At 42.6% G+C, this 27,634-nt stretch overlaps 2 protein-coding genes across 9 annotated transcripts in view; one reads left to right on the top strand and one right to left on the bottom strand.

Moving 5' to 3' along the window:
* PALLD (palladin, cytoskeletal associated protein) overlaps window positions 1-27,634 on the bottom strand; it is a 344,806-nt gene that overhangs the window by 1,925 nt on the left and 315,247 nt on the right. For 4 of the 5 annotated variants that reach the window (XM_045202765.2, XM_071219166.1, XM_045202768.2 and 1 more), the window contains 9 exons: window positions 22,775-22,910; window positions 19,359-19,457; window positions 18,546-18,596; window positions 17,162-17,383; window positions 13,441-13,590; window positions 6,762-6,856; window positions 4,694-4,826; window positions 2,248-2,455; window positions 146-311 (listed from right to left, as the gene is read on the bottom strand). In XM_045202765.2, coding sequence (XP_045058700.2) covers window positions 146-311; window positions 2,248-2,455; window positions 4,694-4,826; window positions 6,762-6,856; window positions 13,441-13,590; window positions 17,162-17,383; window positions 18,546-18,596; window positions 19,359-19,457; window positions 22,775-22,910 — 1,260 coding nt within the window. The remainder of the gene's footprint in view (window positions 1-145; window positions 312-2,247; window positions 2,456-4,693; window positions 4,827-6,761; window positions 6,857-13,440; window positions 13,591-17,161; window positions 17,384-18,545; window positions 18,597-19,358; window positions 19,458-22,774; window positions 22,911-27,634) is intronic. The other variant, XM_045202767.2, reaches the window with a different exon arrangement.
* Window positions 1-27,634, top strand: part of CBR4 (carbonyl reductase 4) — an 88,671-nt gene that overhangs the window by 29,906 nt on the left and 31,131 nt on the right. Inside the window, exon 5 of one of the 4 annotated variants that reach the window (XM_024569305.4) lies at window positions 19,269-19,398. The exons of 1 other annotated variant lie outside the window; for it this stretch is intronic. In XM_024569305.4, coding sequence (XP_024425073.1) covers window positions 19,269-19,285 — 17 coding nt within the window. In that variant the 3' untranslated portion in view covers window positions 19,286-19,398. Of the gene's footprint in view, window positions 1-5,701; window positions 5,819-15,138; window positions 15,974-19,268; window positions 19,399-27,634 lie in introns of those variants that run through there. 2 more of the 4 variants (XM_045202773.3, XM_045202771.3) reach the window with 2 other exon arrangements.

The following is a 27,634-nucleotide window of genomic DNA, read 5'->3' as shown; positions in this document are numbered from 1 at the left end:
CTGCTCTTCTAAAAGCTTAATCATACATTAGGGTAAAGAGTGCTTGTCATCTTTGAACTCATCAGTAGCATAACTCTTACAGAGATTTACCTGCCATATAAGCTGTGTGTTTGTAGGGTTAGGTTAAGTCACTGTGTATTCTCACCTCACTCGGTCAGTGCTGTGTGTGAGCGATTCATTTTCTTTCTTCCAAAATATCTGAGGTGGTGGCACCCCTGAGACACGGCATTCCAGTCGCACTGGGTACCCATCTGCAACTCCTGTGTTTTGCAGCTTCTCAGTAAACACGGGGGGCTTGTGTGCTTCTTTAGCTAAGAACACACGAGATGGATGGTCTATCAGTGGTAGACAAAGGGAGCACTACAAAGAATTCAGAAGCTTCTTGAAATATTGCTTAAATAGATGTTTTATTTCATGATACCATTTTTCACTTCAGGTGGTACGATGGTAGGCCTCTCTCCAAATCATTCTTTTACCAAGAAAGGTTACTATGCTTCATTCCACTCATTTGTTTCCTCAATTAATTCAGGCCTGACAGGCCCACACAGTCCACTGGCCATCTGCTCCACAGAATGCCTGGCAGGCTGCGTGAGACTCCTGAGTCACTGCTAGCATCTGGGCTGGCTTCACACTGTGCGAGCACAGCCTTTACCAACCACTGCCACCTAGTGGCGCTGAGGAGGACAAGTGTTTCTAGGAATTTGATCCACTTAAGACTCCTCTCCCTGCTACCTGAAATGTTTGCTATTAAGATTCTGAACATTGGAAGCCCTGGCTCAAATACCATAGGATTTAAGAAAGGAAAAACAAAGGAAAGGCATCTCCATCAAAAACTGGCAACTTTGAACAGTTACCTATAAATTACAGGTTCCAATTTGTATTCCTTGAAGGGCTATGGAAAGACAACTTTGTTACCTTGAGGGAAGAAACCCATAAAAAAGGATACCTTCATTAGCCTGAAAAATTCAAAACTGATTGTTAATAGCACTCTAATATTACCATCCAATGGGAAATTGTTTTCTTTGATCTGCGGTGGAAACAATTTCAGAGAAGAAGGTTTAGTTATTTTCTTCTGAGCTACCCATAGTGAATTTGAAGGTAGATGCCTTCCTCCTCCGCTTCCTGTCCTCTGGAGTGACAGATACATCAAAGCAGAGCAGCCATGGGAGAGACAGGTGAAGAGGATAAATATTCTACCCGAAATTTTCAAATACCCAAGACTGTCTAAGGCAGGGGTGTCAAACTTATTTTCACCGGGGGCCACATCAGCCTTGCAGTTGCCTTCAAAAGGCCGAAATAATTTTAGGACTGTATACATGTAACTACTCCTTAACTGTTAAGGAGTTGAAATTATATTCGGCCCTTTGAAGGCCACCACGAAGGCTGATGTGGCCCCTGGAGAAAATGAGTTTGACACCCCTGATCTAAGACACTGAATTATGGAGAGGGCTGTTTTTTTTTTTTTTTATTGGACTTTACATGATTACTTGGCCTAGGCTATTTGGGGAAGTGGGAACAGATCTCACTTAGGAAGGAATTTTGCTGTAATTATTTCATAGGGCTGTTGTGAAGACTAACTGAGATGATGGATAGGAGGTGCTTTGCAAATAGACGTATGACAAATAAACATTGTTTCTTTTTTTTTTTTTTGAGAGAATATCAGAATCTTTAGTTATGCTCAACTCCTAGGGATGGTACAGACTTTTCCATAAATACACTGTCCTTGTCTAAGGGTAAGACTTCATCTCACACCACTTTTAGAACATTTAACCAACAGTATAATCAAGTAAAAAGAAAATCTGAGTGTAATTTGACTATGCCATTGGGGGTGGTGAAATATTTACAGGTTTGGATTTTGAAATCAGTGTACATTGCATTACTTTACAAGCTAGCTCTAGCTGTAGAACTCTATGCATAAGCGAACTCTTACGTGTCAGGTGCCATTGCCCTTTCCTTACATCCCGCTGAGGGCCAACACCCACCAGGAGAATGACCCACAAAAGCCCAGGTCCTCCTCTCTCTTCGCCAGGCTAGTGGGAGAAAGGAAAGATAGACACTAATGGCTACACTGATGAAAAATGAATGTTCTGGTGTGCTAATCCTTTGAATGTATTCTAATTGGCTCTTTTGGTGACTCAATCTATTTTTTCAGCAGTTGGATTTATTGGTTAGTAATGCAGAATCACTTTACATTTCTAAATCTGATGTTCCTTCTTGGAGAGAGAAGGGGTTCACGGCTGAGCCTACCTGCAACCACAAGCTCCAGGCTGAATGAGTTCTGTCCTGCTCGGTTGGTGGCTATGCACGTGTAGATGCCGGCGTCGCGTGACGTGACCGGCTCGATGACCAGAGAGTGCACCCCGTTCTCACGGACGAGCATCTTGTGAGCACTGTCGGGGCGGATGGGTTTTCCATCTAGTTGCCAGGTTAGATCTGGGGTTGGTAACCCACTGACCTGAAACAGAAAGAAGATGCATATAAATGTCTCCAATATTAAGACAATGGAATTAACACCTAAGAAGCTAGCATAAATTCCTCCTTTGGTAGTACAGAAGACAGCTTTTAGTATCAGCTCTGGTTATTCTTTTGCTTAAAACCTTTCAGTGGATTCCTGAGCACTCATGGGCTCACTTTTAAACATTTCTTATAGAGCAACCTTGAGAAATGTGAAATGGGGATTAAAAAAACTTTTATCATCATCTTAGCTCACCAAGGGTTATAAAGATTACTGGGCTGATCTCCACATAGGGCCCTGAGCTCTTTGGAAAAAAAAAAAGTCCAACCATAATAACCATAACAAATACTCAGCTGGCGTTCACACTCTAGGAAGCTTCTCATCAAAGAGTTGCCATAGTTATGGAGACATGAGTAAATGCATCCGTCAGCAAGTTGGGCTATTGCTGTTATTTGATAATCCTTGAAACTAACAAGAACAATTACCCAGAAAGCCATATCAACAAATTTGCATCACAATGGAAGCATCATAAAATGTTGAGACCATGACTGTTGTGTTGATCAGAGATCAGACAAAAGCACAGTTAATTGCGAGTAACAAGTTGTGCAGTGAAGGGCAGGGATGGTTGCCATCTGTCAACTCTTTACAGCTTTGCCTTTGATTTTGAATGGGGAGAAAAGCGCCATTAAGGAAGGCCTTTTTACTCCACCCCACATTTACTAGTGGGAAATAACCTACAAAAAGATGTCAGCTGGACTGTAAAACAATAGTTTTGAAGACCCAGCTCTGCCAAAATCAGCCAGAGAACTCATAAATTCCATTCCTGCTGCGTAATATTCATTTATATCACATACCTAAAAGATGCCTCCCCACAAATGTTGCAAAGGTCTAGAGAACTTAAAGGAAAATATTACATAAATTTAAATTACTGGTTAAAAGATGAAGAGGTTTTGGAAGCTAACGTCAGTAGTTTGGCAGCTTAGCTTCTGAGAAGGGTCAATCTCTTACGTTCTCCCATCTGCCCACCTGCTATCCCCAGCTCTCCATATACACTGCTTTACCTGCCGAGAGGTCCCTGGAAGTGGAATGGCGGAGGAGGGAGTGGATACTTCCGGTCAGGGTCTGGGCCTTTCCCAAGCTTAGAAATGAAGTGGCACTGCCCTCTCTCACATGCTAGGTTAGAACCCAGACAAGCAGGACCGTGTATTGCTGAGGCCACAGTCTGTTTAGTAGGAGAGATGCCCGAAACACTGTGCACTGTCAGCCCACCCAGTTTGCGGTGCCTCTGGGCCAGTGGACCATAATTCACATACGGCAAAGGGGAAAATGTCCTACTCTACTACCCCTTTACCAATTCCAGCCTTTTTGGTTGGGCGAGGAAAGAAAGCTTGATCTTAGGAATTTAGGGTCATTATAATCATGTCATAATTTAAATAGATCCTTTTATTCTTTTTATACATTTCTACAAGCCCAGATTTACTTTTTGTAAAAAAAAACAATGCCCAAATCCTCTAAACACCTAATTATGTTTTGCAGTCCCAAAGAGAACCAGCAGAGGGAGCCCAAATAATTTTTTAAAATCTTGTCCATACTTAAGAGCTAAATTTTAAGACCAATAAATGGAGCAAAAAAAAAAAAAAAGTAGTTTTTAAACACTTTTGGCCTTCAGCTCTTTTGACAGATTGATGACAGCTGTATCACATGCACTTTTGTATTCAGTTTCAGAGTTCACACCTGCAGTGAAAACTGAATACCCAGAGTTAAGAAGCCTAGCTGTAAAGTGCGTGAAAGAAGGCTGTCGCTCTCACTCTTCTAGAAATAGAAAATGGGAGGAACAAAAGTCAGAGTCAATCTATGGATATAAAATTTGTATGAATAAATAGTGAAGCCCAACTAATCAACGACTAGGACATATGACTAATTAATATATTTATTACTTCAACAAAATGAAAAAAAAGGTAAAACCTTCCAGTGAGTTTCTGGAGTATGGTATATACTCCAGTATGGAGTATAGGGTTCTAAGTAACGAACATATTTAATAAGCATTTACAAGTAAAGGAAAAGAATGGTTCAAAACAATATATAGACATCCCTTAGGTTTCACCGATGATTTCTTCTCTTAAGCTGGAACACATTTTAAAGATGTATACTTCCCATAATTTCCTCAGAAGAAACTAAAGAGAAATGGCAATGAGGAGCAGGGAGACAGCAGAGTTACGGAAAGTAACAAGCTCTTACTTTGCAATCCATTCTGCAGAGTTTTCCTTCTTGCACAGTCAGATCTCCAGGAGCCTGCAAGAAGTGAGGCCTGAAGAACCGCTCCTGGATTGGTTCATTTTCATCCCCACTGTCCCTTGATCTGGAACGAGGCCTTAGAACAAGACAGAGAGATGGACAGTAGTTATTTTTCGGTTCTTAGTCATCTATTTTTTAATAACACATGGGGTGATAATACAGTACCTTAGCCCGATTTCTACCCCTGAGGTTTGCATATAAAAAAAGTTAGCAAAGCAAAATCTTGTCTCTTTTGGAAGTTTATTATAAGTGTAACAGTCTGCTAATTGCAGATCTTAGAGTTCTCCTCTTCTAACCCTTAAAGCTAGTATAAATCATAAAAGGGGAAAGGGGAGGCAATGGGGTGTAGTCTGTGTTAACCTGTTTTTTCCTAAATAAGTGTTTTAAAGCTGCGTGAGAAATTGCAGCAGCTGTTGCTCATTACTTCATCACTGGTTTTTTTTTTTTTTTTTAACAGAAATTACTGTAACTTTCCCCTGTGATTTTAAATGTATCAGAAATTAAAAGTCCTTATTATTTTATAAAATTAATATCTTTCTAATCAAAATTCCTTTTCACGTTAACCAGGAAAACAAATTGCATATGAAGGCAGATTTTCTTTTACATTGGTTATCCATGTACTTAAAGACACTTATTTTTTGCTTTCAAATAAAATTGTGCAGATCTCCCGGATTTTGTGTGTGCCTCTTAATTTTTAGGTTTGTTGCCGGAGATACCTTTGAGAGCAATACACTTTAAAGGAATGGCAGGGAAGACTTAAGAAAAGAGCAAGATGGTGAATGCAAATTCTTCTTGTAATCATTAGAAGATAAGTTTAAAAACACTTAACTAGAAAAAGTAAGAGTGGAACAGATGAGAGATTGGTATAATAGGCTAAGGGTTGTTGGGTTTTTTATATAATTTATTCTTCTACAAGTACAGATCTAATTTTTGAACTAAATGCTTTTCTAGGAGACAATGGCAAATGGGAAAGCTTAAATATATTGAAGACCATAAAAAAGCAGAAGAAAATAATACAAGAGAATGGATGAGCTACTAACTGTGTGTTACAGGCACTGATACAGGCCGCGGAGTCAGTGAACAGCCATCAGCGCAAGTAAGTTAGAATTCAGTTTGCATGTGCTTAGGTGCCAGAATCGTCCTCCAAATGTTGAACAAGGGCTCTGTGGGTCAGGTCACAGGAGGCAGTGTAGACTCGCCATTTGTTTGGTGTTGTCAGTTCTTCCTGGGTACCTTCTGGGAGCCTAACTTCATATTTGTTCTCTTCACCAAAGGTGTGCACATCTGTAGCCTCTGCAGTCAGGACTACTTGAACATGCTCTGTCTGTAAAATACCTAAATAGGTACCCAAGATGACAGGCTGATTGACTTACTGTATTTTTCAAGTGCAGATATGTTACTAAGAAGTAATATCCGTTCCCTATCCCTGCCTCTTATTATTCCATCAGCATCCTTGCATCAACTCAGGGCTACTAGGAATGGAAAAGCACTCTGTTGTTAGCAGATACTTGTCGAGCATTTAAAATATGAAAAATCTTACTTATAAGATTATGTTCTAAAATAAACTGTGTTGAACTAAGTAACTGAAAAATGAACATCAGCAAGCTAGGCAATTTTAAGAAACCTTGTGGCAATAGTTTATAATGGTCAATCCATACAGCTCTTGGTGTTGAACATTTGTGTAGCATTTACTAGCATTTTCATTAATGTGCCTGCCATTTAAAGGTGCTGAGTCTTGATTTCTTCATGTATAAATTGGGCCCTATTTAACACACTAGTGATGGTGTATTTGAGAAGGCTTAGCACACTTTAGTAAGTGTTTGGTCCCTCCCCCATTCTGAATTGCAAAGGAGCCTAATCAAGGAGCCGTACACTATATATACACACACTGTATATAGGTTGTGTCCACATTCTGTTTTTAGAAGAAGCTGACTTTTATGGTCACCATGATTTTACTTGTGTTGAAATTATTGACAGTGGTAACACTGGTGGAAAGGAGCAACTGAAATACCTTCTGACATGAGGATGGCCTGAGGGAGAGCGGGGACTGCGACCTCTTTGGTTGACAGCCTGTACCATCAGCCGTCCCGTACAGCTGACGCGGCCCTGTCAGAGACAGCAAGGAGAGGGATTATTTGCTGTGCAAAGGAACTAGCCATTAAGCACTATCTGTTTATTCTGTTCTCCATGAGACATTATTGCCAACTCAATGTGCCATATTTGTATTGACAGCAGCCCCCCAGAGTGGACTTTCTCTGCGTTGAATAAGCTTTACTGTTCTATCTAGGATGGTATTTAAAATGACAGCCTTCACTGAATCCACTGTAATCTGCTAAGTCTCCCTAACACAGGCGGTTGAGCAGCAAAATATAGCAGCAGGACGCTACTGCCTTGTGATGATTCCATTTTCATGGTCAAGGAGCTACCGGTTGTAGCAATTTCAAAATCAAACTAGATGATTTTAGTTTTCCGTCAGATCCTTTCAGTAATATATTTATTAAATGTGAGTGCCACCCCTTCCAAAAGCCATATACTGATGCCGGCACGATAAACTGAGCATCCTGAAATAAGTGTGCACAGTGAGGGCAGGCAGAACATGATGAATGCAGGGCACCCTGTCCGCAGGAAATGAACACAGTTGAGATTTAAAGACCAGAAGCAGTTAAGGTCCTAAAATATGGGGGTCCTGTGATAAGGGCCTATCTGATCAAAAGCTATATCTTATCTCTGAAATTTGCTAACTGAAAATTTGCGAAGTGCTGCCAGACAGTTAGACAGAAGTAGTATTTACAAGACCAGATGACATGAATAAATCACACATTGTTACGTGGGCTTTTTGTTTCAGCCCCGTCTCCTCATCTTTTTCCTCGCCGTTAGGAGCAGAGTAGCAAATCAGATGATTTTCTCCTCTCATCTCTCAGGAGAATGAACGGATGCACTTACACATTCTGACAATGGCCAAAAGGGAACGGGGAGGAAGGAAAAATGAGAAGCAGACTTATTGATTAGACGGAGTTCCAGCTCAAGGTTGAAGAGCAGCCCCGTGTGCACTTAGAGTCCAAATAAAATTTACCGCTGACTTCTATTTTCATGCCAACTTGCCAGTATAGACAGGCAAGAAGTGTTCTGTGTAAATTCCTCTAGCATTTGCAGTATTTGCTGTCAAGGTCACAGTAAAAACACTGCATGAAGTGTAACATTATGAAGGGGAATTATTTCTAATTTAGATTAATTGTAGCTGAAGTTCAGGCCACATCATATCACTTCTCATATGCTGCATTCTTGGCAAACCCTTATGATTCCCTAAGCTGGCTTGAAATCTGAAAATTAATTTCATCTGACCCTTCCAAATCTATACCTGTTATAAAAAATCTAGATGTGACTTGCTTAGAAGACGCCCGCTATAAACTACCCACTGACACGTCGTGGTAGACATTTTAACAAATGAGCATGGGAGAGCCATGATCCTCTGTGGGCCTGAGGCCAAGAAAGTGTATGTTTTGTTCTACACAAGTACCTTCACCTGGACTGGTATATGGGATGTGGCTTCCTTACTAGTTGCTTTGCTACTTCAAAGAATAATTGAGGTTTAAAACTCAGAGGCTCCATAAGGGAAGTTAATATTTAATCATTTATGTAGTTAGGAAAAGGTGTAAGTTAAAGTAAATCTGTAACCTTGAATTTGGGAAAGCTGATACTGGTTGCTAAAGAAAAAAAATCCTCTAACCTGGATTTGGGTCTTGACCTTCCTAAAAATTTCATCATATCATTGAATTTACTCAAGCCTTTGTTTCTTCTTCTGTAAAAACTAGGGTGTGGTGCATGATAATCTTGCAACCTAAAGTGATACTGTAAATATGGAATGGTACAGCAGCCCCCTATGGGCTTGAGACATTATGCATGTGCACACGCTTCAGGGTGACTTAGGGGCTCCGGCAGCGGGGTGGACTCCCATCAAATTTTCCAAGTGGATATACGCTGCATAAGATGTATAATTTTGACATTTTAATTTGAAAATAAATCCAGAATTCAGCGAAGCACTTTGGAAGATGCCGCCAATGTGCACAATTGAAAGTTCTGCTTTTTAAGCCTGAAAGTTTTACTTAGGAGGAAGATCATACGATATCAGCATTAAATAACTGTAATCATACTAATGTGCCAGTTAACCCTAGTAATCATCATAATTAGCCAGCTCTGGTGCACATCAGTGCGGTTGCTGTTAACTTTCTCATTTCCTCCTGCTTTATTATTAACACATGAGTTAATAATGGAAGTGAATGTTTAAAGTGAAGCTTGAAATGAGCCAGGAAACCTTATAATCCTAAAACAAAACACAACCAACAAACTATCTTTCTAAATTTATGTCAGCTGTGTGTTACTTGCCTATTCCAAACAAATCCACAGAGTTTAAAGCTATAGTACAAATAATAGGTTTGAATTTTTAAAGTGATTCTGTATTAAGCATCCAGCTTGTAAAGATTATTTGATGCCCCATGCGAGGCCAATTATTTGTATAATATGGAAATAACATTTGTATTTCCTAGTTTATGAAATTTAACTTGTGGCACACAGATCTGTCTAAAAGCTTGACACTTGTATACATACTGTGATTTTAGGAAACACCAAACTGCAAAACAATTCCAAAATCTAAGTGCAATACAGAGTAACTTAGCAACAGAACAAAGCAAACTAAAACATTCGTGTTTAGATTTAGTCCTGTTTAAAGACAGGACCACAGGCTAAAGTAAATCGTCTTTGTGACCCTCGTTCTGGCATCATGTTTGGCACAACGCCATCACTCACCGTTCCACCGAGCGGCGTGACTGCCTGAGTGGCACATGTCGAGCGTGGCACCGTCCAGTGTCCCCGGTAGGGTCTGCAAGTGGTCAGCAAGGCCTACTGTATTGTTTCTTATTCCCTAAGGACTGAGCCAGGTGGAAGAACATTCTCTACAGTATCCTGCTGAGCTTCAGTGTTCTCTTTCTTTGGTCCTCGCCCTTTCTCTCTGGCTGCTCTCCGTAGCTACTTCCCGCTGCTCAGGAAAGCTCTGTTCTCGGAGTTTCACCACCGACCCAGTTTCCCCTCCAGCCTTTTGCTCTTCACTTCCCTGAGGGCATTTCCCATCGTGTGGGCTACCGCCTACCAGAAAAAACCAGTGTAGTTGTCCCCCTTTCAAACCCAAATACTTCTAAAAGTTGTCTCTCTTTCAAACCCAAGTACTTCTAAAATGTGAAAAAATTTTAAGATAACCACAGGGCATCAAGGAAGTAGGGTGTCATCTTCAGTTTTCTGCTCACTGTGTGTTATGCTTTGGGATTAATATATCTTGAAAAATTTAGTTTTTACTTTGGAAATTTTTTCAGTGCCTATTATATCATAATTTGTGAGTTAAAACATGATTTAAAAGAAGCATGAGAATGGCAAAATATTTCATATACAATAACAGATGTTATAAAGTTGTGATTATGACACTGTTAAATATTTCTATTACAGTATTCCTAAACCAACAAATGATAACTAATGCTAAGGACTGAGTAGGAGATGGTCTGCCACTTGTCATGGTTTAAATACCACTTGGCTGTTCTAATGGGTGGGGAAGTCAAATCCACATTCAGGAGGATGACTTCCAAAACCTACATCTGGCATTTTTGGACATGCCCGCTATTGAAGACTCTAAGATAGAAAAGGAGTTTTAGTCTTGAAATTAGATCAACCAGGCAACATGCTCTGAAAATTGGACAGCAACTAACTGCTACTAAGTGCTATAAACATGAAATTTTCTCACACCAATTTCAATTTCAGGTCTCAATGTCCACTTCCAGGATGTCCTCAGATTCTCATCCCAAGTTCCCCCTCCTATGCCTGTCTCTGGTCATTTAGATAGAAAAGGAGATTGTTAGCCCCACCCACTTCAATGAGAATGTGGATTCGTTAGCATGGAGGGACGTGGGAATTCTAGGTATCAGGAACTTAGGGACTGCTCTGGTTAACTGTGACCTCTGGGGTTCTTTCAATCTTTTGCTCCCTCCGAGTAGTCACATCACTATTGGCTTAATCACAGGTGAGATGGGATGTTCTGTTAGAAGGGCTAGGCCTGTGACTACCTGATGTAAACTGGTCTACTTCTTACTTCTTTGTCTTCTCTCCAAAGGGTGGTCGAGTCAGAGAACCAGAGAGGGTTAACCATGGGCTTATCCTGCCTGGGATTAGGTAGAGGGGCAGAATTCACTGCGGCCCTTTCTGGGATGAGGGGAGTGACTGCTGTCTTGGTGACTGTTCTCTCCTGGGCCTTCTCTGGGTGCTGAGTGTGCTGGGCGCAGACAGTAGCCTCCCAGCTTCTTGGGTGGCTCCTCCAGCTGTGCTGTGGGTGTGGCCTGTGCTCCGGCTGGGCCGCCACCACTCAAGCCCGCAGCTGTGGCAGTTGTGGCATAGCCACATCTGCTGTCTCACTCTTTTCCCATGGGCCAGTCAAAAGGAAAAGCCAGGAGGTCAGAGGACCACACACCAGCAACGTGTTGGTAGGAGTTCCATCCCAAACTGACTTGCTTGCTTACTCTCTCACGGTGCTGTGGGAGCTGGATACCTAGCAACAGAACTGGCCCTTCACATCCCGATTCTGCAGCTTCTGCCAGCTCTGCAGGCTGCTGCTTCACAGCAGGGTCATTAGTGTCTTTGAATTACAATAATGACAATAGCTAACATTTATAGAAAGCACAGTGTGTGCCAGGTAAACAGAGTGCTTTCCATGTATTGTTTAAGTCCATATCATTATTCTCATTTCATGGAAGAGGAAACAGGAACGGAGAGGTTAAGTGACCTGCCAAAGGTGACACAGGTCAGGAGTGGCAGAACCGGAACTCCAGCTCAGGTCTGCCTGACTCTAAAGTTCAGCTCTGAGCCCCTGAACTCCACTGGCCTGGCTTCTCAGGGGCATCAGTATTGCTCTGCAGTTCTGGTCTCCGTTGTGCCGCTTCTTTCTTCCAGCTTTTGTCCCTTCCTCCTTTTCTGTGTTGACAAGGGGGATCCTCAGCAGCCTTCTGGTACCCAGGGACCCATCATGGTTTGTAAGTAGTTTTAAGTGCTCCGAGACCACTCACCCTTGAGGCTGAGCTGCTGCCTTCAACTCTGCACACTACCATGGGCCCTGGGCAGTGAGACCGTCCCCTTTAGAACAGGGGTGTCAAACTCCTTTTCCCCGGGGCCACATCGGCCTCCTGGTTACAAAGGCCCGAATGTAATTTTAGGACTGTATAAGTATAACTGCTCCTTAACAGTGAAGTGGGAGCTCAGCGCTGCTGCTGGGTAAAACAGGGTGCCGGGCCCACGGGCCTTGTGTTTGCCACCTGTGACTTAGGACTTTTTTCATGTAAAGATTAGTGTAATTTGAAGAAGGCTAGAAGCAGACTCATAGTCATAGTTTACATCTTCGTTGTGTTTTCTATAAAATTGCCTACTCCAGCGACAGTTTAAAAACCTGCCAGGGAGAAATGCCTCAAAAGCGGGAGGCGGACCCTGGTACTGGCAGGTGTTTAAGGAGCTCGGTCAGTTCCGTCTCCACAGTTTATCCCAGCCTTTCGGGGAACGAGGACTAAGGGACCCAACACGAAGCAATGTTTTAGATTTTGTTGAGTTCACTTTCAAAAAGGCCAAGAACTGAAAATTGAAATTTGTTAGTAATAGTCAAGGAAAATACAGTAAGAAAAAATCGCAAGTTCCACTTCTGTTCCCTCAAATACACCACAGCTGACCACCAGTAAACATTGAAATGTAACGTTTTGGTAAAGGCTCCGTGATTTTCACACTGACTTGCAGGCTTGGTAAAATTATTCTGTCACACATGGAGCTCTTAAGGCCCAATGCCACTTCGTCCTTATTTTCATGTCCCATGTACCCAGCATAGTGCCTAAAACATATCGGATATTCAATGAAAAAGAATTTGCAGTGTTGGAATGGGACCAGGGTACCCAGGTAGCTGCCTATTACATTCTAAGTAGTCAGTTGATTAATCTCTGAAGTGATATTATTTGTTTAGTTTGCTTTGTTTCCTGGCTTACCCTGTTTCAGGACCTGCTCTTTTCCTCCCCGCGGCCCTGTCACCTGTACAACAGGTGCGCACATCAGGCCCTCAGGGATCCTTGTGGAAAGAGCGCACACCCGCACCTGAATCACTCACACAGAAAGACGCCTGGTGGGCTACACAGTCATGAGAAAAGGGGGTTTTCTCTCCCCCAAAACCAGGATCGATGTAGAAATTGGGAAAATAGTTCCAAGTCAAAGAGGTGTGATTCCACCTCTTAATTAACCAGTTCCTCTGTTCAAATATAGATGCCCGCAAGCACTCTACAGTTGACCTTGAACATCGTGGAGGTTAGGGACGCTGACCCCCACCGTCGAAAATCTGCATGTAATCTCTGACTCCCTCAAAATGAGTGGCCTCGTGTTAACCGAAGCCTTACCGATAACATAGTCAATTAACACATATTTTGTATGTTACCTGTATTATTTCCTGTATTCTTACAATACAGTAAGCTGGAGAAAAGAAAATGTTAAGAACATCATAAGGAAGAGAAAATACATTTAACAGTATTTACTGATGAAAACCGATGCACAAGCAGACCCGTGCAGCCCACACCCGCGTTGTTCAAGGGCCAGCTGCACGCGGGACTGACGGGACCCGTGCCCTCCTTTACCTGAGGGTTGGCGGCCATGATCGTGTAGTTCCCGTCATCGTCCAGGGTGGAGGCCGTGGTGTGGAGCGAGCAGGTCCCATCGAGGTCTCTCTGGATGCTGTAGTGATCGTTCTTTGCAGAGATCTGCTTTCCGTCTTTAAACCAGTAGATCTGTGAGAGGAAACGGAGATGAACAATCAAGGCTGTGCGCAGTACCCCTCGGTCTGGGTGACTGACAAGTAACACCCGTGTTGTCTGCAGAGCTGGTCTGGGTTCTCCCATGGTAACATTAACCAGAACATCTGAATAGGGATTGGTTTTTGGGTGAACAAAGGAGGTAACAAGAACATTTAATTCTATTTCAGTTTTAAAAAATTATATATACTCCTTTTACTTTTAACAATATGTATGTAAGTAGGTATTTCCATTCAGATATTAGTTATATAGAAGGATCTATATTGAATTTGACAGTAATTATTGTTTGCTCCTCTGTTTTCAAATGTAGTGAATTATAATATATCACTTGTAAAGTGAAGGTAAAAACATTCTTTAGAGAACAAAAACAGACCCCGGACTCTAATCAGCCCACGGAGCTCTGTTAGACAAAGACAGGGTGGTGAGGAGGGAGGCAGCAGTTACGGGTTGGTGGCAGCGGGACTCGGCCACTTTAATTCTGGATCAAGGAGCATATGATCAGCCACTGAAAGTTTGCCGGCTCTTCCCATTATGTTCAAGAAAATAAAATAGTATTTAAATGTAATAATTTTCAAATAATATTTAAACATGGGTTGATAGAAAAATTAAATGTGAAAAATAAAAAATGAATCTTGACAAAGTAAAAATTTTTTTAAATGGTCAAATGACTTCTTCTGTACATCTTCCTTCCTTCCCAGGGGTGTCCAACCTGTGGCACTCAGGCCACGTGCGGCCCAGGACGGCTGCGAATGCAACCAGCACAAAGTCGTACATTTACTTAAAATATCATCAGGCTTTTCTGTGATTATGTGTCTCAACATATTTAATGTGTGGCTCAAGTCAACTCTTCTTCCAGTGTGGCCCAGAGACGCCAAAAGGTTGGACACCCTGACTGGTCAATACACCCCTCATGATTTAGTTACCATTTTTTATTTAGTTTCTGAACTACACAATTGAAAGATAGGGCCACAGTCATGAATCACAGTACCAGCAGCCCTGATATGGTTGAGATGCTGAATTAACGCCTGCACCAACCCACCTGCAGACTTAGCGCTAGGGAAGAAAATAAATCACCCCATTTTAAGTCACAAGTTCTTTGTCAGTTTTGTTCCTTGCAGCCAAAAGCATTCCTAACTGATTCCTAACAGAAAAAACCTGCTTTAGAGCCTTTAGTTTTTAAAATGAACTTTTCCTTAATATGAATCAATATGCAAATTGAGACCACAACTGGTATTCAAGTTCAACTCCCTGTCAAAGCCTTTGAATCTGAAAAATCTTTTTGAAACATCTCTTTCTAACCCAGGAAAAGGCCTGAAACATACAGCACTAAGTCAGTGCAGGAATAATCAGGGCCTGACTGCTGTAACTCTTCCAACCTCAGTTTTTCAGTTAGCTCCAAATTTACAGAAATTATATTTTTAATCTCCACAACCTAGAAATTAATCAACTAGACTAACAACTTTCAGTTCTAAAAAATTTAATTACGCAAAGCATGATACTTCATAATCATTATACTCTTTTTAGTGGTTTCACGATTGCCGATGGAACGAAGAAGCTGGGACTAGCACGCAGTTTCTTCCACTTGCATTCTGCTGCTGTGCTGTTGTTCGGGATCATTGCTTTCCTTTATCATAGTTTTCACCTCCATTGTACTTGGAATACAGCTTTCAAATGAAATTCAAGAAACAGTTCCCAAATTTTACTAAGACAGCTAATGGAAGAGGGGAGGGGAGGGTACAAGAAGTGAAAGCACAGGGAGTTAGAAATTCTTTTCAGTCTTCTCATGTCTCGATTAGAACAAGCATGCCAGGGGCATAATACATTTTTTTTTTAACATAAACTAAAAAAGGATGTATTTAAAAAAATATAATGAATGTTCCATGGTTGAATAACCTTAATATAATTTATATATCCTGCAGAAAAAACAATTCTTCAATAAACTGGGGGCTGGGGAGGGAGAAGAAGAAGGGCAATGAGGAGAGGAGGAAGAGGAAGAGGAAGGAAGGATGAAGAACAAAATCTAATAAAAAGCTGTAAAAAAATTAAGACTCGTAAAGCTGTGAAACATTTGAACTTGTACTAGGAAATGCAGTTATGTTATGAACAACAGGCCATCTTCAGTTGAATATACTGAATAATCTCCTAACTACTTCAGTGATCCTAAGCCTTGAATACAGTTTAAAAATAACCTGGGATCTTTCTGTGAATATTTTAGAAGTTCAAGACATAATTTCTTGTTAGACTTTCATTCAGAGGCTGCAAGTTTATTTTTAATACATTTGTTTGGTATCATGTTTGTGAATACACAGCAATTACCCAAATTATGTCAAGAATATAATAAAGGGGTTTTCTCTAGCAACAGTTTATTTAAGTCTCATTTTATTAGGGGTGGGTATGGGTTTGAAAACTTCAGGCTTTCCACCCTATGTTTCTCTGACTGCGGGGCTAGAACTTGGCCTTGGGGGAAGAACCTGGTGGCAAGCTGACCTCACTGAGAGGACAGAACAAGGCAGGGCACGCACACGGAAGTGTCAGGCTGTCCCGTCACTCTCCCTCCTCCCCGTCCGTCCACTGATTCCCGGGTCGGCTCTTTCCCACAGCTGCCGAGCCTTTACTTTCAGGGTGTATTTTTCACTTCTGTATGTTTATTCCATACATTTGCCTTGTCCTCGGTGTTGTCATGTTCTTTCTTAAACTTTCTATTTCTTTAAAAATTCCTTCCACTGGAAACCTAAAGATTTTAATCATCCTGGACTCAGTTTCCTATTAATTTCTCAGCTTTTGGCTCTCCATAGCATGTGACAGTGTAAATATGAAGTGTCATTTTCTCATGTTTTTTTTTTTTTTTATTCTTTTCTCTCAAGTTCTAGGGAAGAGTGTGATGCTGTCACTGCTTTGCTGGGCTACTGAGTTAGTCTAGTCTCCCTCTAAAGAGGGCAAGTCTTTACCCACAGACCTGTAGGGAGAGGCCCAGCAAGGTCAGCTGCGCCCTCTCGAGTGCCAGGTGTTCCTCTGATTATCCTTCCTCAACAGTATTGCCCCCCGCCCCCTGGGAAAGTATAGGAAGCTTTGGTTTTGCAGAGTAAAGAGCCGAAGTTTTTATAATTAGTAGTAAGCTCACTTTCTGTGTGGCACAGAGCAAGGGGTTCATGTTCAAGCCTGGCCACTCCCCAGCTCTCTGCCTTGGGAAAGTTAATTAACCTTGCTGAGCTTAGCTTAGTCATTTGCAATTTGGGAATAACAGTGATGACATCACATGAGGAAATGATGTAGGTATATGAAAAGCTCCGTGTTAATTACTCAGTTTCTGTTCTGTTTCTTTTCTATTCCATTCCATTCCATTCTATTCAAACTACATCCCTGTTTCACCCTTATTGATTTCCAGTGCCCCCTGAAGTTGGCCCTGAACTTACAGTCCTTCAAATACTTTAATTCATGGGTATTTAGAAAGGTAATCTGTATTTCTTTATAACGTACATGCAGTATTTCGGAAGCTAAACTCTTCCTCAGAAAACACGAGTCTTAAAAAGCCACGCTTTCCGCTCACCTTTGGCTTCGGATTCCCAGCCACTTTGCAGGTGAAAGTTACAGGCACCCCCTCAAAGGCCTTGTAGTGCTTTAGCTTCGTGGCGAAGAACGGTGCCACTCCGTTTTCCACGGGCGCGTCCCCGTGCTGGACTTCATCACCCGATTCATCCACAGGAGACCTTTCTAGCCGGTACTCGATTTCACTGATGAGTCTCTGCTCACAGCTGGAGACTTTGTATTCCTGCATCAAGCAGAGCAGGTCATGTTAACAGCCTCTGTCCTTTGCGGTACACTGTGTCATGAGGCTCAACCCCCTGTCCAATAAGGCACTTAGAAGACGGTGATATTTCTCCCACATAGCCCGAAAGCAAGTCCGGCCCACTCCCGCTCCATATGAAACAGAAAACATCTGGGAGTAAGGTTATATGATATTTCAAATTATCTTTATCAACCCCCCAAAACTATGAAGATGAATTTCTCTGTTCTTTTGAGGAGAAGTAGAGAGAAAAGGCAGCAGCTCTATTTGCCTAAACTGTTCATAAAAGTAGAGCACCACGGAACACTGATTTCTTTCCCTGGGGCGAAAGCTGAGGCTGGGTGGTGCCTGTCTCCAGAGGGGCAGTAACAGTGTGGCCAGCAGCTGCAGCATTACATAGCGTTTCATCAAACAAAGGGTGGGGAATGGGCACCCTGCTTGCTTGCTTGCTTGCCTGTTTTCACTCAAAGTCAGCCGCAGAGCCTCTGGACCCCTCCTCAGCCCTGCAGCGACTAGGAGCTATTTCCCATGCTCTTTTAAAGAAAAATAGGATTGGCGGTCCAATCAAAATCTTGGTTAAAAATGCAAAAGCAAAGCAAAGGCCTCATCATCACCTTTGTAAGCCAGCGACTGTAGCGTCAGCTGATGCTACTACAGTCGCTGGCTTACAAAGTACAATACCGTGAAGTCAAGCAGCCCATTATAAAGTATTAAATAAGACTGTTTTACCTAGGTTTCCACTTAAAGAAGTTACTCAACCTTTAAAAAAGTTTGTTGGCTTGCGAGAAGAAATACAACACTATGAGTGAAACTGCAAAAAATGCACAAGTTGTTTTGTTTTGTCTAATTACTATCAATTTAATCAGTTTAAGAATTAGTACTTTTTCCTAGAAAGGTATAACACTGAAAAACTTTTCACAATTTAAAGTTCAACTATCCACTAATAACACTCAAATTCAAGTTTGTAATAAACAACAAGAAAAATCACATTGCAATAATTTTGTTCATCTGATATTAAATGAAAATAGACACTGTCACAGTATTTATAACTTACATATGGCAGTAAAGATAGATACACAGATAAACAAGGAAACATAAGAAAATAGATACAGTGAAAGACTGGAAAGAGAAAGGTGAAAAGCTTAACCTTTTGACCATCCAGAGGACTCCCTACAGAAGCATGAGGAGATTCAATTTCCTGTAAGGTAGAAAAAAAGGAGTGAAGACTAGTAATAGCAACAGTGAGCATCTAGCACGATTTCTAGTTTTCTTTAAGTGAGATTTCTGAGGCAGCTACATTTAACACAGAAAAACTTTCAGATCCATTGCTCAACAGACACGAGAAAAAGTTTACTTGATCCTTTAAATTGGTTTTAAAAAACTTTCTTTACTATGGAGACTACATCTGGAAGCCACACAGAAGCAGGGGAGATTAAAAATGGCTTACATCAAATCCATGAAGTGACTTTGTTTTGGCAGTAGCAGGAGACCAGAAATAGCATTTTAGGTCTTCTGCTGGTTAGCGATTTATAACTATATAAGTGAAGGAAAATAGAGATTTTTTTCTGCACGTACATAGTTTACTTTGACTAGATATTAAAATGTAACTGGAAGTAGTCACTAGCCATCTCAAACAGTTTCAGGGAAAATAAATGATCCCACACAGAACTATTTTGCATGAGAGCACAGGACAGGAAAACTGGAAAGATACTTGAAAGGAGAATAAACTGATCAATAAGAAGATAAAAAGAACAGATATCTCTGACTGAAATAATTCTGCCCATCACTTAACACAATGTCTGGCACACAGCATGTGCTCAAGAAATACTAATAAAATGCTTTTCTTCGACCTGCCCTGTACCTTCCACAGAACTGATCCAGGAGTAGCGTCCGTAAAGAATGTGGGGAGAGCAGACCCAGTACTTGTTATTTCTCTAAGAAGCCCAGAGGAACGTGGTACCTGATGAGCTGTTTCCTCTTCCGGCTCCTGGATGTTAAAGACAGTCGCACTGTCAGCACCTAGTAATCGGCGAGCCATTCTCTCCTCGTATGTTAACCTCTAAACAAAGCAAATCACACAAAACACACAGCGAGAAAAGTCAGTTACATATTGCCTCACAGAAAAGAACTGTAAAAACCCCAACAAAGTTTGATGTTTCCTGTCACTACCTCTCTCTCCACCTTCAGACACCTGTGCACAAAAAGAGTCCTTTTCTTTCCCTCGCTTCCGCTGCCCCAGCTCTGCCTTCCCCTGCTGGTCCTGATGGCCCAGTCCACCGTGGGAGACAGGCTAACTGGCCTTGAGAGCCACCAACCGATGTAACACAGATTTAAGGTGAGTAAAATAAGCAACAAGGCATTACCACATAGAACATGTGTGTCATAAAGTTATCCTTAACCACAAATGTTTAGACCAGCTGGCAGTGATGGTCCTCTCTGCTTTGGGGGTCTCACCTATAAGAACATTTTCCTAAGTTGCTGTGTAACCTGAAGGTAGGCAGAGACAGTCAAACCTTGGTTCTCAAACGTCTTGGTTTGTGAACAATTTGGTTCTTGACCAAGTTCATGGAAAAAATGTCTTGGTTGTCTGACAAAATTTCAGGTTTCGATTCTCTGCCCAAAGGCCTCTCATGCTGATAACTTTCAGCATGATACGGGCGACACTTTCAGGTGACAAACAAAGGAGATTTGGTTTTCGAACAGATCGCTTCTGCAGCAGTTTTCCAGAAGGAATTCAGTTTGAGAACCGAGGCCCCACTGATCCACAAAGGATGACTGCACGTGGCTGAGGCAGCAGGAGAAGTACGAAAGATACGTTCTGACGCCAACATCTGCGATTCTGCTCAAAGGAAGACGGCTTGCCCCTCAAGCGAAGGAAGTGGTAATGTTTTCGCATCTAGCGACCAGCGCTTTTGGATCCGACCCAAACCATTTTTGATAGGCCATTCTTACACCAAAGAAATGCCAACGCTCTCATTCTGTGTATTGGACTGATTTCTGCTCTTGGATGCTGGTCCCAACATGCCTTAGAATTAGAGGTCTGAGATGAAATGTAAGAGACCAAAACAACTATTTGATTGAAAATAGAGAATAATTAGTAAGGCAGAATCTTTAAAAAAGGGTACAGAAATTACATCAGATAAACTTCCAAACTTCTGAATATAGATACAAATTTATTGGAAACTCTCTAATCAGAAAAATATGTTGGGTGAATTTACAGTTTCCAGTAATTGCTGATTCCAGTCCCAGCTGAAACCAGGAATTGAAACAAGTCAAGTGCCAAATGACAAACAGTCCTCAAGTTCAAGTTATTTCATTTAATAAAGAAGGGGGAGGAGGTGGAGGGAGGCGTTTGGTGCCTGGAGTGTCTCAGTCCAGTATGTTATTATTTAAATCCATTTTCTCATGTTTCTTTAAAAAAAACCAATGAATTTCCAAAGAGTTTTAATATCTGCTCCCTTCAAAGCCCCCCTAATGTTTGCTCATGGAGAACTGTACCAGCCCCTGAGAGAGGACTGCAGTAATTCCCACTCTGTTCCGTATGAGCAAGCACATGTAATGGACATCTAGTCCTGCACCAACCAGAATGCCCTTTCACCAGTAGCAGCCAAATTCAGTCCACAGTTTTGTCTCTAAGCACTATGCCACGTGGATACACAAGCCCTGTCTTTGGAAGCCAAAAAGAGTAACAATAATATGTAACGTTAGGAAAAAGTCGTGTGAGGGTCCCGTTTTCTAAGAAGGGAAACCTTACTTCTATTGCCCTTTTAAACTCTCCAGTGTGGAAATCTATGGAACTTACTGTGAATGTCATTCACTGCAAGACAGGTATTATATGTATGATACGTAACAGATAAGTAAAAATATTATAACATATAATATACATGGTATGCTGTAACAGCTTAGAGAAGTCTTACTTTAACCGAGAGAATTTTAGTCCACGAGGAATATTGAAACAAGCAACCAAAAAGGAAAGAAGAATCAAAGAACTGGAGAGATGCCTTTCCTTGCCCGGCTTGAAAAAGTCCCCACAGGTACCTGTTTCAATCTTTCAAGGCTTTAGTTGGCAGAGCCAGAGAAAGCTCCCAGAGTATGTACATGTACACAGGCAACCACTTATTTCAGGGAGAAAACATGTCCCCTTTGTGGAAGTCTTCTGTCCCCGCGAAAGGAGTAACTAACAGGAGACAGCGCCAGTGTTAGCCTTCCTGAGCCCAGGGCGGGACGCCCTAACAATTGAAATCCGCCGGCGGCATCCACCCTCTATTCCCCCGCCTTTCCAACCACACTGGGCAGTTCTCACATTTGTATTTATCAGTGCTTGATCATTAAAATCCCCAGAAAAATAATTAGATTAGAGAGCTTTCTCCTCTGAAAAAGGTGTCTGAGAGGGACTCTTGTACTTAAGAGCCAAGCAAATTTTTTCTGGTGCTAACTCCATAATAAAGCCATAGAAAGGCTCCTTTCCTTTACCCGGAAATCTTATTTGCTAGACTTGCTTTTCCTGTCCCCTTAAAATACGCTGATGTGAAAAGAAAAGGGTCAGTAAAAAAGTAAACAAACAAAAAAACAACTGATGGGAAAATGTTTAAGTCCAACAGAGAAAAATAATAATATATACACACGAGCGGGGACCCCCATAAAACTGGAATTAATTTATAAAACATTGTGTATCTAGTCTTACATGTTTAAACTTCAGTCCCCTTCAAAGTACTCTCCATTCGATGCAGTACACCAGATCTCTTCACCTACTCTACAGTTCTGCAGCCTTCAAAACACGGTTATTTTTTCCCTGAGTCTCAGTGTCTGGCTCTGACGAACTACAGCGAGGTTGGGGAACAGCCCTCACTCGTTCAGATAACTGAGCCGGCATCCGTGATTGTCCAGCAGAACAGAACTGGATGTCAGCGATGGTTTCCTTAGTATAGCTATTTTTTGTGTAGCAGCAGTGCATGCCATAGAATCCCAGTTCTCCTTTCGGTACCCGAATTCCAAGTCACTGCCTTGGGGTAGGTACAGATTGCTCCAGAGCACAGCTTTGCCTGCCCTCCCAGCCCCCAGCCCTCCCAGGGATCCTTAACATCACAGCTCCTCATTCGTGCCACTCCAGACCCTAAAGTCAGCCTTTCCTCCTTCCTTATCTCTAACTTGCTGTCATGGCTCCAAGAATAGTTTTGGGACCAATAGAAGGAAGCCATTTCACTTTCTCCCTCTCCCCCAGATTCAAGACAATACTAAGAGGAACGTTGAGATTCAGGGGCAACATCATCAATCTTGTGGACAAATCTTAAGGACCTAAGGCTTAGTGAAGTGAGGGAAGAGCTCTTTGGTGTGGGGAGCTAATATTCCAAGTTCGGGCCCCAAATATCTCAGTACCGGCTGGCCATTGTTCAGGAGGTCCTCCTTGAAGCGAAGTTTTCGTTCCAGGTCTTGAATGACAGCATCCTTTGTGCCTTGAATCTCCTCATCAGAGGCTATTCTAGCAGTTCTGCTGGCTTTCTTTGGAAATCCCCTGCAGGACAAAAGCACAAGGCGGTATAGTCAGTTGTCAGACATATAAATACAAGTAAAACATTCAAGTCCAATGGAGAGAACAATGTATCAACGTGTCTCTTCCCGATCTTTTTTGTTTTAGTGCTACACCTATGCCAACTAATTACCGAAAGAACCATGACAGCTGGATTCAGTGTTTAGGTAACACTAATTGGATCCAGTCTCCAGGGGAAGCTTAAACACCTCAGGGGAATGTGCCTCAGTGGTTAGGTAAAGGCCAAGGATTGGGAAGGCCTGCATTTTGCCCTATGGAGGCAGCCATGAAAAGTGAAAATACGTGATTTGTAATAATCGGTCCTAGGCTTAAAATCTGGCTCTGTCTTGTATTGGGTTTGCGACTTCAGCATCCACTTCGTGACCACGGGGGGAGAGCCCACAACATGAAAAAGACGGCAGCTGGAAAGAAGACCCGGGCCCGATTGTGGGGGACACTGACAAGCTCCATGGAACTGCCTGACCCCCACGTGTTGTGTACGACAATAAACTCCATGCATTCAATCTGGTGGTTGAGTCTTCTGTTACCTCTAATGGAAAAATTCCAGCTGATAGCTTTTTCAGCTTCTTCCTTTCTAGTTGTGTGCTCCTGCAGTTCACGTAGGATGATGTCAGACATTGGTTTTAAAGAAATAAAGAAACAGACCCCTGACCTCCTGTGCTTGTAATACACGAGTAAAAGTGATTGGTCAAAGTTTATGTTGTATCCTACTTGCTGGGAGTGGATCCCAGTTATCGGGAGATGAGGAGTGAGCCTGAGACATATTACTAGCAAAGAGCCATAGGAATTAGGATTCATAACCTTAATTTTTAGTACCATGCAACCCTTCAACAAAAATGTATATAGTTTGCCAACTTTCCTACTCCTGGGCCTCTCCCCCTTACTTTTCTTCCTGGGATGGTGTCGCTGGCCCTCAGGCTTTGCTTTCCTGTCCCCTTGGGAAGGAGGCCCTGCCCGAGGCCACCCCGTTGGCTATGGCACCGTGCTTGTTGGCCGCACAGCCCTTACCACACACTGTCATCCTGAGCTCTGTTTCACCGCCTCCCTCTCACCATGCCTCTCGGGTTCATCAGTGTGCTTGTCAAGGAGCAGACTCCCGGAAAACACCCGCGGAATGAGTGAATGCATGTACTGTCCGTCTCCACTGCTGACCTCTCTGCCTCCCCTCCTCAGGTGGGAACGTATGTGCCAGAGCCATGTGAAATCAACCCACGCGGAGCAAGTCAGGCTCAGAACAAGTAAGAAAAAAAAAAAAAAAAGACATGATTTTGGAAATAGTTTTTCATTGCTTTTGACTACAGCCTTGCATCTGAGAACCAGAGGAGCTAGGTTTGGAAGCCGCCTGAAAGGCAATATTGAACACAGCTAGCTCACTGTGCACCAGCTTTGTCGGGAACACACGGGCTCCCACTGTTACTCTGACCCTGACAGCATGAGCCGGTTGTGCAACTGTGATGATGAGCGGCCTCGGAAGACAGGAGGCGTCACTGTGTGTCTGCAGCAGGCTACACTGAGCACTGTGTTCTCGGCACAGGCGAGAACGGAAGGGGCAAACGAGTGACTTCCCAGGGCAGAACAGACCTTGTAAACGAAGAGGCAGGGAACTGTGTTTTTAAAAGACAGCCGCAAGTAAACACCCATCTATTTACGACTGAATAAGTCTCACTGCTTAAGCTTTTCTCAGTGCACTTGACTCTTCAGGGGACCTAAGGACAACTGTGCTAGACGTCACATACAGGAGACATTCACTTTGGTTTGGGTTCCTGCGCCCAGGTATTTTATAATTTCAGGGCACAGTTAAAACTAGTCTTTGATCCACACACAGTGCTCGATCACTCTGTATTTCTTTTAGCAAGACAATTCCCTGAGCCTATGAAGGTCACCAGAATTAGAAGGGCATCTACTTATCCCTGTTTCCCCCTATTTTTTAAGACATTATTTTCTTTTACTTATAGAATTTAAGGTACACATATTTTCTTGATTCTGACCAATTAACACTGAAATAAAAATCAATTAGAAGATTTTTAAATGTCTCACAGTCACTTCACAAATACCTACTGAGCATCTAGCTTCATCACTGCAGTCTCCACACTATTCTGGGACTGGAGCGTGTCTGTGAGCCTAGGTAATCTACACGTGACCTCATGTAGTTTTCCCAGTGGTGCAATGAGAGGCGTGCTACTGATACCCCCATGGTGATGTGGAGAAGTGAGCCAAATCCTAAAGGGTGGTCCTTGACCACAAGAGGTTACCAATCAAGTTGGACAATAAATGAAGGAATGAACTATTAGGTAGCAATTGTGGTGCAGTGGGAGGAAGAAGGAAGTGGGGAAGGAGGCTGGCTACCCTGACTGCTGATGACTCCCTAAGAGAGGAAGTAGCTGAGGTCTGGAAAGGGGGTGAGGATGTAGACCAGTGGAGAGGGGAGAGGAAGGACTCAGAGTCAGCATGACTAAAGGCAGAGAGGCCAGGGCCTCTATTTTTATCACTTAAATGCTGTGTGGCTTGGGCTAGTTACCTAATGGCTCTGTGCCTCGGTCTCCTTCTCTGTACAATGCGGGTGTCAGTAGTATGCCTGTCATAGTGTCACTGGGAAGATGACACGAGGTCCTGTGGGGATCCCCTAGGCTAACAGGCTCTCTCTGGCATGGAAGTGAGTCCCAGCCACGAGGCTGGCTGAGGGGAACAGAATGAAAGGAAGTAAAAAGGGTGCCAAGAACTCCTGACCGGAGTTTCCAAAAATGTGGAAATAAGCTTCACTAATGGACTTCTCCATGCTCAATTCTGTTTTGGAAATGCGATGTTGAACAAAACGAAGTCACCAGACTTACAAAAACTATACAGTGGGGAGGGATGGGGAGAGGACAGATGGAAGGAAGGACATGAGAAGGTGGGCAGTGCTGTGAAGGGACAGGACTGTGAGTAGATGACTCCATTAGTATAGTTCATCACCGGTCTGCAGAGCTGGCACTACAGCCGAAGCCAGGTGACAGAGGTGCCAGCTGCGTGAGGGCCTGTGGGAGAGCTGGGCAGTGCAAAGCTCCTACGGCCGGAATGAGCCTGGCAGGGTCACCTGGGCATCGAGAGCCCCGAGGAAAGAGGTGCGGGCAGTGTGGACTACAGTAATTCTCATACTGCTAATAAGGAACCTTTTCTTTTTCTCATACGGTGTCTCATTTGGACTAATTTTAGGAAATTATGTTAAAAACTGGGTAAAGGGTTAAGAAGTTAGTACATAAAGATTAGGGTTAGAAACCAAAATGGAGTGTTTGGAAGGGAGAGGCACCAGGCAAGAAAAGTAGTTATAAGTGTTTGAGGCAAAGCTTTGGGAACTGGGTTCATTTTTCCTATAAAACTAATTCTGTGTTGGAGTTTAAGGTAAAATGGCTGTGGTCTGCTCCCCCAAATGGCACCTACTTTGGATAAATGAAGAGCAACAACTCATCGGGAAATAAAGAGTGGCGAAAAAGGGATGATGGATACAGTTAAAAAAGGAAATACTTATTCAAAGTAAGTTTACCCAAACCAGCCCTCTTCACAAAAACCCGCACTCAGAAGCCAACCTCACCTGGTAACCAGTTCGGACAAGCTGCCCACACTAGACACCTCAGCGTGGACACGCTCAGCCCAACCGCGCAGCCAACATCACCGACCTGTTCACTCGAGCTTCAGCAGTAAGTCACTTGCCATTTAAAAACAACACTCATGTGGCTCGGGGTAAAAACATCGCAAGTATATACACAACCACCTGGAAGGTAAAATCTTCCAGATTCAATCACAAAATCCCAGGATGTTTTCTTTCTCTTCCCCTTGACTACCTAATCTTAAGAACATCCTCCTCTTGATACACTATTTTAGGCCGATTCAGTCAGTGTGTTTCAGAAACCCAAATCTCCAGAGTATAGCCTTGATTTAAGAGTCCAGGAGCCTGTCTAGCAACTAGAGACATTTTTTAAACTAGTAATAGTCCTCTGGTGGTTAGCGATAGCTAATGGTAATGCAGTTCCACACAATTCCGGAGTGAGCAAAATCATTACCGCGTTGGCATTTCCTTATCCCTCATATTCGAGAATTTAACATAGGAATTAAGATAGAGCAATAGAAGAGCCCCAGGTATACAAACTGAGGTCTTGCATATCAAAAGCCAAAGCTGTTAGAGTACAGTGCGCACCTTCAGCTCATTCTTAAGGAAAATAGATCACTATATACTAACATTAACTGCTCTACAAATTACTTTTCGGGTTCTCTAAAGAATAAACTCACACCCCTGCGTGTGCCACACCTCTTCATTAACCCCGTGCCACTCAACACAGCCATTCAGGATGGGGTGGGTCCCTTTCTGAGCTGCTCCCAGGGCAGGCATTTCAGCAGAATTGTCACCAGTCACAGCAGACCCTGAGACCTGTCCTACTAATTTCCTGGAAATACTTGCCCAGGAATAGATGCACCTTTGTGTAGAATCCCCTAAGATACAGGACCCTAATAAGCCCAATGACGAGGCCCCACTCGCCCGTTCCTGCAGGACAGGAGAGAGGCAGGAACCTTGAGATGATATCTGCGAAGTCCAGTGCAGCTTTTGTCTTTTCTGTAAGTTACTGTCCAATCACTGTCTTCACTTGAGACCTGTCTGAAGTACATCTGCATCTGTTTATAAATTTTCCTTAAGACTCATGTGGTTTTGTTTTGTT

This window comes from Desmodus rotundus, chromosome 9, assembly GCF_022682495.2.
Source record: "Desmodus rotundus isolate HL8 chromosome 9, HLdesRot8A.1, whole genome shotgun sequence".
Lineage (NCBI taxonomy): Eukaryota > Metazoa > Chordata > Mammalia > Chiroptera > Phyllostomidae > Desmodus > Desmodus rotundus.
Note: the sequence above shows the minus strand (reverse complement) of the source record. Positions and strands in the feature narration are given on the sequence as shown.